Source organism: Nesoenas mayeri, assembly GCF_963082525.1.
Source record: "Nesoenas mayeri genome assembly, chromosome: 2".
Classification (NCBI taxonomy): Eukaryota; Metazoa; Chordata; class Aves; order Columbiformes; family Columbidae; genus Nesoenas; species Nesoenas mayeri.
The window spans coordinates 6,034,143-6,046,739 of NC_137543.1; the positions used below are offsets into that span (position 1 = coordinate 6,034,143).

At 40.9% G+C, this 12,597-nt stretch overlaps 1 protein-coding gene across 1 annotated transcript in view; it reads left to right on the forward strand.

Moving 5' to 3' along the window:
- TRAPPC9 (trafficking protein particle complex subunit 9) overlaps nucleotides 1–12,597 on the forward strand; it is a gene marked incomplete at both ends in the record, with an annotated part of 507,143 nt that overhangs the window by 47,123 nt on the left and 447,423 nt on the right. Inside the window, 2 exons of the mRNA XM_080339501.1 lie at nucleotides 2,915–3,060; nucleotides 7,585–7,670. Of these exons, the coding sequence (XP_080195627.1) occupies nucleotides 2,915–3,060; nucleotides 7,585–7,670 (232 nt within the window). The remainder of the gene's footprint in view (nucleotides 1–2,914; nucleotides 3,061–7,584; nucleotides 7,671–12,597) is intronic.

Sequence of the window (12,597 nt, forward strand, 5' to 3'; positions counted from 1 at the left end):
CTGCCCTTCAGGTAGTTCTAGAGAGTGCTGAGCTCACCTCTAAGCCTCCTCTTCTCCCGACTAAACAAGCCCAGCTCCCTCAGCCTCTCCCCATAGGGCTTGTGTTCAAGTCCCTTCCCCAGTCTTGTTGCTCCATGTACCTTTTTGTGCCAAGACCATGCAGTCAGTCCGATGAATAAATATCTTGTTTAGATTAAAGCCTGGCATTAAGTATTAGAGAGAGCCCAAGAGAGAGAGAAAACAGCCATTGGGCATCAATAATAAAAGACTAAATGAAAATCTTTGTCAAGGAGTGGCTTTGTGAAGGGAAGATAATTGGTATTCACAAAAAAAAAAATGGTAGTTATGGTAGTTATTAAAGGGTTCTCATAGAGATTTTCGCTCTCAGTGGGATGTCATCAACCATTTCATGAAGCCAGAGTTCTGATATTACAAAGAGATAATAAAGTGTGTAACCAGAGCGAAAATCGTATTGATTTTCAGATTACTTTTAGTTTCTAAAGTCATTGAAATGAAAATGAGTGTTTTACTCTAGGAGCATTTTTCACGATACAACTAGTTTTACTCTGTTCTCTGTAACTTCTTCAATTCACATTTAACGAAGAAGGAGACCTTGTGTAACTCTTTGTGGCACATTTAACATGATAGGCCTGTTCACACTAACAATTTGTTCTGTAGGAGGTGCAGAAGGTGCAGGTTTGACTGGAGCATATGGTTGTATAGAGTCAGAACGGTCACACCAGTTCCACTCGTGTCCTGGAAACAGCGTTTTTTCTTCTGCTTGGACCAAATACAAAGAATAACTTGGGTCACCTCACTTTTAATATGTATTCCAGGGGGAAAAATACATCTTCCCTGAGTAAAACCTTAATTGTTAGAACCAAAGCTCCATATTACACTGAGACAGTAATTTCTTATCGCCTGACCTTGGGCTTGATTTGTTTCACACAAAAAAATCTATATAGAGGGCTAAATGAGTCATATTTGACTCTCCTAGGTTCTATTTGCAGTCAAGACATACAAGTAGTCACTTTCAGGTTTTTCTAACCTATTTACATACCTGCTTTAGCATGAGTTGAATTACTAGCATATGTATTAAAACACTAATTAAGCAAACTCGTATAGTCCTTCCTAGTACTTGAGTTACATGATTGTAGAGAGAATTTAGAGCAAAAGCTCCCATGAAAAACTTTTTAAGGCAAAAAAATGTTCTTTTGAGAGCAGGAGTGTTGTCGAGCCACTTGGTGCCTCTTGCAGATCTTTATTCTAGGAATAATCTTAGTTTTACGCAGTATAAATCAAAACTGCCTTCCTTCATCTGACTGTGTATGGTGTCTGGCTGCTTTGGCTGTCAAACAGGTGCAGAAATTCAATGCTAAAGTTCCTTTATGAGTTTAACCCTTAACTTGTACTAAAACAGCACAGTTTAGCTGTGAAGTGTTTAATCCTGAATTAGTCTCAGGTTTTTACTTAACTTTTAAACCGTGGAGGAGGTGGATTGTACTGGATGTATTTATAGCACTTTCTTTTTCTTCTCCGTGCTGAATATTGAAGAATTTTCAAGTCTGGGTGATACAGTAAATACCAGTCGAGTCCTCTCTTCTTGTAGGAATCGTGAACGTAGAGGCCAGTCAAAACTTGAGCAACAGATTACCAAGACATTGTGGGAAAGGCTCTGCCTCACTTAAAATGTTTTGTATGCTGAGAGAAGGGGCCAAGCACACCATATTTACTTGTATTCCTAGGCCTAGCTTTAAGAACTTACTTACCATCCAGGTGCTTAATTTATATGGTCAGCTCTCACTGACCTGGCTGCGCTTGGGGCATTGAAAAAAGTTGCTGCTGTTTTGCCATGGGGTGAGGAACCCCAAATCACCATTATTTAAGAATTGCTGCTCTTCTCCTCTCTCCTTCTTGTTTTTTGCAAGTTCTATAAAAGCCACAGTGATAAAACTCTGTGAGTTATGTCCATACATAAAGCCTCCCGTTACATCTCCACAGCAGGTGTAGTGAATTGCAGGGCTGTCCACATAGCTGGAAAGCAGCGATGCTGCAGGACTGCAGAGCTCTTTGAGCTCAATCAGATTCATTTTTGAGACATAAGTTATAAACGTGTTGAAACACAACTGCCTGAAAGGAGCTTGGAGCATGGAGGGGGTTGGTCTCTTCTCCCAAGTAACAAGTTATAGAACGAGAGGAAATGGCCTCAAGTTGCACCAGGGGAGGTTTAGATTGGATATTAGGAAAAAATTCTTAGTGGAAAGGGTTGTGAAGCTCCACCAGGGCAGTGGTGGAGTCACCATCCCTGGAGGGGTTTAAAAGACACATAGATGAGGTTCTTAGGGACATGGGTTAGTGCCAGTCAGGTTATGGTTGGACTCGATGATCCTGAGGGTCCGTCCCTTCCAACCAAAATGATGCTAGAAGTCTAAATATGGTTTTGATCAGTGTTGAACAATCTAAGCGTATGATTCAAGCCGTGCTGGAGCCCTCCAGAAACAAACACATTCACTGATGCTGAAGACTTGTGTTTACTGTTGGCACTTCACGGGCTACCAGTTTTTAATCCATTTAATGTGGGGTGCTTATTTGAGATGCAGATTTCTTAATCAAAACATTGTCAAACATTGCAATGCCACAGTGAAACTGGAACATATAGTTGCCCTATTACCGTCTTTTGCTCTATAAAGAAATAGGAAAAAATTGGCTTGTCAAAATCTTTATGTTCTATTACTCATGTTAAGTAGTACTTGATGTCAACCTGTCCTTTATTTAAGTATATTATTCTTTACAGTCTTTTCTCTTCACATTTTCCATTTCAGGGATTGTAATCACTACCTACTCAAGAGTGTCAATTAATATTTATCAGTTCCTTTTTAACACAACCATCTATAAAATTCTGTTTACTCAACAGATCTGTGAAGCTCTTGAACCTCCCGACCAGTCTCCGGCCTCACAAAATGAAAAGTCTACTTGGTCAGAATGTGTCAACCAAAAGCCCTTTCATATACTCTCCAATTATTGCTCATAGTCGTGGGGAAGAACGGAATAAGAAAATAGGTAAGAATATTTTGCAGTATTTCCTAAATTAGAAAATCTTTCTTGGTCAAGGAAAGCAAACGTGAACATTACTTTCTTCTATCTGAAATAATCACCTTTTTAACCTGAGATTCTAAGGGAGAAAACCTTTGTTCTGTGTGGGACCCGTTTCAAATTCAAAAGAGGAATAAAGTCTCATAGGTGATAAAGCTGATTTTCAGAGGAGATCAAATAGTTTTATTTCCTTCTCAAACAAGCAAGAAATCAGAGAGAACTTATTTCTGACACACTCAGTTTGGCAGCAGCCAACTCAGCTCCTTATCGTGTGTGGTCCCCTGAGCATCTTTCCGATATCCTATTATGATTTAACTTAAACAGATTAACAGTCTGATTAGTTGGTTTTTCTTAAAGGCAGTTCCGCAAAAATCACAAAAGCCTTCTAACCAATGTTTAGAATACTATAGCAATTTTCTGCGGGAGGATTATTTCATTTGTTATAAAGCTCTTCATTACAGTAATTGTGCCATTGAAAGTAGATTACAAGGCTTGTTTTGAATCCTGGATTAAGTTACAAATATTAGTAGTCCTTTTTGTTGCTTTTGTGCATATCGCACACGTGATTATTTTTAACATAAGCATTAGTGTCAGCACAAAACTGACTTGTGTGACTGTGAAGTAGAACTGACTGTAAAAACTTCACTACAGAAATCTGCAGAATATTATTTATCTTAAAGTGGCTCTTTATGTTACTGGTTTTAATACTATGTAATCACCAAAAAAAGAGAAGAAGTAGAAAATCAATAGTTTGAAATGTCATCTAGGTTTGTTAGGTTTTCTGTATCACGTTTTGAATTGTAAAATACTAAACATTCAGCAGGTCATCGTCACTAGTGGCTCCAACTAATTCTTCAAAGAGCTCGTTCTGGGACAAGCTGGGGCAGAAACTTGTGAGCAGTATGAGCCTGTGGACTCCTCGGTGCCTGAACTTCATGTTTCCCCGCTCCCTGCCCCTTTCAAGTGTGAATGCAGAGCAGAGACGGGGAATATTTTCCCTTTCCTTTATTCTCCAGGTATCTTATTACTGGTACCTCGAATCCTGGGGTCAGTTTTGAGCCCCTCACGCCAAGAAAGGCCTTGAGGTGCTGGAGTGAGTTGAGAGAAGGGAACGGAGCTGGGGAAGGGGCTGGAGCACAAGTGTGATTGGAGCAGCTGAGGGACCTGGGGGGTTCAGCTGGAGAACAGGAGCTGAGGGGAGACCTTCTGATCTCTGAACTGCCTGAAAGGAGCTTGGAGCATGGAGGGGGTTGGGCTCTTCTCCCAAGGAACAAGTAATAGAAGGAGAGGAAATGGCCTCAAGTTGCACCAGGGGGGGTTCAGATTGGATATTAGGAAAAATGTCTTCATAGAAGGGGATATCAGGCATTTGAACAGGCTGCCCAGGGCAGTGGTGGAGTCACCATCCCTGGAGGGGTTTAAAAGCCACGTAGCCAATGTTCTTAGGGACATGGTTTAGTGCCAGTGTTGGGTTAACTGTTGGACTCAATGATCCTGGTGCATCCCTTCCAACTCAGGACATTCTGTGATTCTGTCATAGAATCATTTAGGTTGGAAAAGACCCACAAGGATTGTCGAGTCCAACTCCTGTCCCTTGCGCAGGACACTCCACAGTTCACACCGTGTGTCTGAGGACGTTGTCCAGTCTCTTCTTGAACACTGTCAAGTTTGGGGCTGTGACACCTCCCTGGGGAGCCTGTTCAGTGTCCAGCACCCTCTGGGTGAAGAACCTTTTCCTAATGTCCAACTTAAACCTCCCCTCATACATCTTCTGCCATTCTCTCTGGTTCTGTCATTGGTCAGTAAAGAGAAGAGTTCGGCACCTTCTCCTCCTCCCCTTGTGAGGAAGCTGTAACCACCATGAGGTTTCCTCTCAGTCTCATCTGGGCTGAACAAACCCAGTGTATTTGTATCGTAGCATAGCACATTGCTCTCTGGGACTCCTCCTTTTTTGCCTCTCTCCTTTTTTACACATCCAACAGTTCTCTTTCATCTAGTTTTACAATTGCCTCCAGCAGCGTAGCCACCACTTGGCCCATTCATCTGGATCATTCCTTGCCAGCACAGCCAGGACTTGGAGAATCTCTGTACGATTTCTTTAGTCTAAGCCAGGGGCGCTGCAGGCTTTTTCTAGGCTAGATGTTGGACTTAACCTGTGCGCCCCGATTATGATTAAGATGATATTCTTCACCATGAGAACGTGCACATTTTCTATGTTGTTTTATGATGATATGCATTTTCAACAGATAGTTGAAACCTGGGGAATTAGGAGATAAGAAGAGCTTCCAGTATAAGTTGGGGAATAACCTATTAGAGAGCAGCGTAAGGGAAAGGGACCTGGGGCTCCTGGGGACAGCAGGATGACCATGAGCCAGCACTGGGCCCTTGTGGCCAGGAAGGCCAATGGGACCTGGGGTGGGTTAGAAGGGGGTGGTCAGTAGGTCAGAGAGGTTCTCCTGCCCCTCTGCTCTGCCCTGGGGAGACCACACCTGGAATCTTGTGTCCAGTTGTGGCCCCTCAGTTCCAGCAGGACAGGGAACTGCTGGAGAGAGTCCAGCGCAGGGCAACAAAGATGCTGAAGGGAGTGGAGCATCTCCCGTGTGAGGAAAGGCTGAGGGAGCTGGGGCTCTGGAGCTGGACAAGAGGACACTGAGGGGTGACCTCATTCATGGTTACAGATATATAAAGGGTGAGTGTCAGGGGGATGGAGCCAGGCTCTTCTCAGTGACAACCAAAGATAGGAGAAGCGGTAATGGGTACAAACTGGAACACAGGAGGTTCCACTTAAATTTGTGTCCTGTGGATCCTCTCCAGTCTGTTTGTCTTTCTTGAACTGCAGGGACCAGAACTGGACGTGGAGCTCCAGGTGCAGCCTCACAAGGACTGAGAAGAGGGGGCTGATCACATCTGTAAAAAATAAATGAGCTTAGATTCCTTTCTTGTTGGAGGAAAAGACACTGTTTTCAGAACAGACATTGTGATCTTGTGGCATTTCTTATAATGTCAAAATTAATTTAGAAGGATGGAAGTGCCCACTTGGGCTACTCCAAGTGCCTGTGTTGATCCAGGTCACCATAACGGGGCTTCAGTCTTCAGTGGAGAAACCAATTTTTCTGCATACAGCAGAATGCATAAGACGTTGTGGACACCAATAAACAATTAAATAAGAAGAAATTTACAGGAATGCATAAGACATTGTGGACACCGATAAGCAATTAAATAAAAGGAAATTTACAGGACATCTCATCCAGTGGTGCTTTTGAATGTTTTGTTTAAATCAACAGTTTTGCTTTTTAGATTGTATAGTAATATAATCTGTTAATATCTCTGAATGTATGTTTTTAATTTCCACTAGCATTAATTGGAGTTAGACATTTGCATTGAGTGCGTCTCCCTTGAGCTCTCTAATATTGCTTGCAATATGTAATCAGATAGTAAATGATTGTGGATGTACAATTAGAGTACAGATGGTTTCAACGGTGAACTACAGTCTTAATGTTAATAATCCTGTTTGTTTACCGGACACTTTCTAGTAAAAAACAGTTAGTAATGCATGTTAAAATTATTGAGTAAACTGGTGAAACTTAATCCATATATAGTCATGATTGATTTAACAAATACAGTTAAACCACCTTTTGTTTCTTTGGACTGCGGGTCCTCAGGTTTTATGGAGTATCTTATCACATTCAGTTTTAAGTCTGAACGTCAGGTGTATGTACTTAACTGTGAGAAATTTGGAAGGCAGACAGGATCTTGTGGGCTGAAAATATTATGAAGTGCTGATGTAAAATAATCTTTCTGCGTTGAACGGTTCCTCTGAACTTGCATCTCTTGCATAAACTTCTTGCCTCCTTAAATTAAAAAAAAAAAAGAACAAAAAAACCCTACGTCTTTTTACAAGTTACTAAATAATTTGTGTTATTGCTTAAGTTTCCGTTTTGTGAAGCTCAGAAAAATCTGTATCTGTAGATCTTAGTGTCATCTTCCCCTCCCACAGCATCTCCCAAACTACTCACTGTCTCCCAAAGAAAATTAGTGGGAGGAAACTAAGGTGGCATCTCGTTAGCGAGGAGTTATTTCCTTCTTAATTTAGGATTTTTTTATTTACTCTGTAACATCAGCTGTGTCTATATGAAGATTTGTTTCCATTAATTTAAATTCCCTTCTTCCTGTTGTGTTCATTCCTTATCTGGTTGCTTTTTATCTGAGTCTTAATTACCCAAGGTGATGTGTAAGTATGTAAGCCTCTAAATGTTGAACATTAAAGATGTGTTTAATTACTGTTTTGAATTGATGCCTGAGTTAATTTTGCCAATGTAATGTTAGTTCGTTGAGGCTTCGGAGCAATATTACCCATTGCTGTGAAGATTATAGAGGTGTTAATTTAAAACATGAAGATAATACCACAATCTGACAGCTCAGATGATGCTACTTTTTCATAACACTGCAATTAGGTAATTCTTGCATTAATTCTATCATCATTTCCTGTAGATTTCCAGTGGGTCCAGGGAGATGTGTGTGAAGTCCAGTTGATGGTGTACAACCCTATGCCTTTTGAGCTCCGAGTAGAAAACATGGTATGTACCTTCCTAAATTTCCCTTTTGAATTATTTTCTAGAAACTAAATAGTTAAAACAATCATTTAGACTGGTATAACCTCAGCTTAACAGTGCGACACTGTCCGTTTTCTCATATTTGTTGGTAATGAGGTGTTGAAATGAAAATCTCTGCCAGTCCGAGTGTTTAAATGCTTTACTGTTACTGACCCATAAATCAGTTCTGTGCCTTTCTGCATTGACTAGAGTTCATGCTACATAATTTCCATATACTGCTTTCCGAATAATAATTATATCCTGAAACCTAATAATTAGTGGACACTTACTACTGTAATTTAAAAATCTGCATTCATCCTAGCTTTTCCAATTCCCATTTTGACCACCATCTAAAAAATCTGAGGAATTAAAATAGTTCTGAGAAGCCTTGTTTTGTAATAGAAGCTTCGTTGCATGGATCTGCTGCTCCCAAGGATACTTGTTATTTGAAAACACCAAGAGGGAGGAAAAAAAGGCTAAAATACCAGAGAATCATGTACGGTTAGAAGGATCAAGCCCAAGCTGTCTGCTGCTTCAGTTGACAGTATGATATTAATTTAATGGACTGCTGGCAGCCTATTGTAAACCAAACTAAACTGGGGTTTTTTCTCCTCTTAACGCCACGTAATGTTAAATATTTTTACCTTTAATATTGCTTTAAAAAATAAATCCCATCTCTTGGAGCCCAATTAAATCTGTCACGGTTTAAGGCAAGGCGGCAATAAACCGTGGCAGACGCTCCCTGTTATCCCCTTTACCTCCCACCAGCCCTTCCTTTAGATCGGAAACATGATAAGAAAGATAAGGGGAAAGGAAGAGAGACTTAGACTTCAAGTTGGAGAGTTTTAAAGGGTTTATTAATGCTACTAATAAATAGAGAATATATATACAAAATATACCAAACCAATCTGAAATGCTGCATGTGGAGTTGGCGTCACTCAGCAGCAGAGCTGGGTGTGTGGAGCCGACGGCTCCAGCAGCTGCAGCGCAGGCCCCCGGGAGTCATGGACGGGACTGCACAGCAAACAGGAACCTGGTTGCAGGATGCAGGGCCTGAACCCTGTAGATCACAGACAGACAGACAGGGTCCTCTCCAGATGCCGGCCGTGGTCGAAGAGAGCGTGACCCTCGTGATCACCCTCTTATATAGGGGGTATCACGGTTATGGGGTGGAATACTTCCGTAGGTCAGTTCTAGTCACCTGGTCCATCCACCCCTCCTCAAACACGCCCGTCTCACAGCGGAACGTGGGAAAACTTAACAGTCTTTCTTGGCTACCATAGTAATAAACCTAAACACGAGCTTCTTCAGCATTCCGTTGGTCTCTTATCAGCACCGAGTGCAGCATCCGAGGAAAAATATGCAGGCTAAAACTCAGCAAAGTACAGGCATCTAGGAGAACTGAGCTGAAAGAAGTCACTGAAAGAGAACCGGTCTTGTTTTTAACAAAACCAGGACATTCCACCCCTTATTCCATACCATTTGAGTCCTACCCAAATCACTACTGCTTTCTGCCTGTCTTCAGATGTATATACACACACACACAAAAATACATATATCACTAGTTCATGAGTGCAAGTCTCTCTATCACAACAGTCTCTCTCTAGGCAGGAGAGATGATGTGCAATGTGTTAGGCTGAGGCAGCATATATTTATTTGCCTAGGATTTTATTTTTTTGATATTTTTTTAATCGAAAGGTCTACCACAGTGCCTAGACTTAAATTACTGATAACGTACCACATATACTAAAGTGTTTTTCCACAGGACATGAATATACCCAAAGAATCACAGAATCCAAGAATGTCAGGGGTTGGAAGGGACCTGGAAAGCTCATCCAGTGCAATCCCCCCATGGAGCAGGAACACCCAGATGAGGTTACACAGGAAGGTGTCCAGGCGGGTCTTGAATGCCTCCAAAGTAGGAGACTCCACAACCTCGCTGGGCAGCCTGTTCCAGGTTCTGTCACGCTCACCAGGAAGAAGTTTCTTCTCATATTTAAGTGGAACCTCCTGTGTTCCAGTTTGTATCCATCACCGCTTCTCCTATCGTTAGTGGTCACCAAGAAGAGCCTAGCTCCATCCTCCTGACACTCACCCTTGATATATCTGTAACCATGAATGAGGTCACCCCTCAGTCTCCTCTTGTCCAGCTCCAGAGCCCCAGCTCCCTCAGCCTTTCCTCACACGGGAGATGCTCCACTCCCTTCAGCATCTTTGTTGCCCTGCACTGGACTCTCTCCAGCAGTTCCCTGTCCTGCTGGAACTGAGGGGCCACAACTGTACACAAGATTCCAGGTGTGGTCTCCCCAGGGCAGAGTAGATAGTGCTTATAGCATAATAAAATTCATTCTGGGAAGTTGGCATGCTGGTTTATTCAGCATTTTATCTGAGCCTCGCAGAAGTTTTCCAGATTGTTAAGAGTGAATAGAAGAAGTAATTGCAAAGCTGTACATGAGAAAGGACTCTATATAGGAATTAATTTCTTTAAGGACATTTTGATTTAGAGTCTAATTTGTATTGTGTAAGTAATGGTGTAATTATATATTTAAAAAACCCCATGAGTTTGGATAATTTCTTAATGAGGAAATTTCTTAGGAGTGTTTTCTAACACTTCAGAATTCCGAATGCAGTTATTTGCGTAGATGTGCACTCCATCCATTCCCTGAGCAAATTAATTGTAGTAGTGTGAATACTTGTTTTTACTGTTCGAGTGATAATGTTCTGTCTTTGAATTAACACTGAAGTTTCAGTTTCATTGGTAAGCAGAAGAAAAAGGACACATGCAAACTAGATACAAAGAATTGAAGTGATTAACATAATTCTTTAGTCAGTGCTCCATAAATAAAGAGCATTGAGACGTCCTGCTGTCATCTCGTTGGTAGAAATTAGTTGATTTTGCTTGATTCGTCTGTGCTCTTGAGACTGTAGCCAGTGAGTTGAAGAAAGTAATTAATCCCTTCGATTTGGCGTTTGAGGGACAACGTCTTTAGGACCAAGGTCAGTTTGGAGCTCCCTCTACAATAGAAATATTGATATACAGTGGTATTACTAAGATGATCGGCAGGTTGGAGTGTATGACAGTTGGCGATGGGTTCAAAGAGTTCTTCACACTGTAGAAAAGAAGAATATTGGGGTAATTCCTGTTCTTTCCTCCATCCCAACATGGGAAGGTGAGTGAAACCGGAGCCAGACTCTTCCCAGGGGTGCCCAGCGTAAGGGTCAAGAGTTAGTGAACCTGGAGAACTTTCCTAATAAAAAAATGCCATTTTTCCAGTTATACGCTGAAACTGCTTGTCCAGAGAGAATGTGGGCTCAACATCTTCAGAAATCTTCACAACTTGAGTCTAAAACCCAAGCTGAGAACCTCTGGCATTCCTTTCCAGCCAAAATTGTTCTGATTACCCAGTCTCTTCTGTGAACTTTCTAGAATGTGGAAACAGTTATGACTTTCATCCCAAGAACAAACTCTTTTGTTTTCAATTTAATAATTCAAAGCGGTGTTTAATATTTTAAAATGTTTTGGTTTATTACGAATGCGTCCTCCTGCCTCCAATCCCCGTGTTGTCTGAATTCTCACCGTGTTTCACATTCTCTCAGATTATTTAGTCTCATAGAATCAGTTTCATAGCCAACGTATCCTTTTCTGTCATTTAGTGGCAGATTCAGCTTGTTCGTCCCACAACTTATTTCCTTCTGGCTGACTCAGCCCCTCACCTTTACACTATGACTCATTTTTCAAGCTCGTTTCCAATGACGAGCAGTTCTTGAGTTCTCCATTGCTTAATTACCTTTGCTCTTCACCCTTTTCGTCGTTTATCTTTCATCAACATGTACCTACCTTGAAACCTGTAGTCTTATTCCTTATTTTTAAATTTTCCCTTAGTCTTACAGGTTATGATTTGCTGTTCTTTCAGCTTCGCGTTTCATGTAAACGCGTTTCCCCAAAAATAAGACCTACCCCGAAAATAAGCCCTAGATTGATTTTTCGGGATGCTCAACCTAGAAGCCATACTCCAAAAATAAGCCCTACTTACAGTTCATTAAAAAAGTCAATTTAAGTAGTCTCCAGGCAGCTAAACGTCTAAAAAAGCAATACGTTTTGGAGCAAAAATTAATAGAAGACCCTGTCTTATTTTCAGGGAAACAGAGAATTACTGATCCAAACTTTTATCATGATACTTTTCCTAATGTTTCTTCCTGTTTATTGTAGCAGAAAGTTGTGATGGTATTAAAAACACATAAAAATTTCGTATTGAGCCCAAGTTATTAAAGGGGATGATTCCTCAATGAAAGGCTTCTCTAGCTTTGTCATTATTTGAAGTATTCATACTAAGTACATGCAGTTTAATTGACATAGAACTTTTAGACTTGACATGAGAGTGTGGAGAGAAGACTTTGATCAGTGTTGCTCAGATTATGTATGAAAAGTTGATTTAAAAAAAATCAATTTAATTTTATTGTTCTCAGAGCTTTTTGCCCATTTTTGCTGTTCATGCTGTTTATTCCTTGTCATGTGTATTCATGATTTGGGACTCTGTTTAGATACCTGTTCTTCATGTGAAGTGCTCTAATAATACTGAGCAGGTACCTTAAATAACAGAGTGCAAGAGAAACAAAAATTGAGCCAAACTAGATTGACTGCAATGGATTACGCTGAATATTTTTGCTGTGCTAGTGGTGGAGCCCAAATTAACAGATGTGATGTTCAACTGTAAATAAGTGTATTTTTTTACCCCAAATATTGATTTCTGTATAGACTTGTTCAGGTGTGTGAGTGCTTCTGTCTCTTTTTGCAGTTCCAAAGCCTTTTGTCTGGCCAGGAATATTTCAGGCCTTCAGAAAAACCCCCACAATTCTGGGAAATCCTTTATAGATTTATTTTGTATCTTGGGACAAATGTTTAAAGCACTAA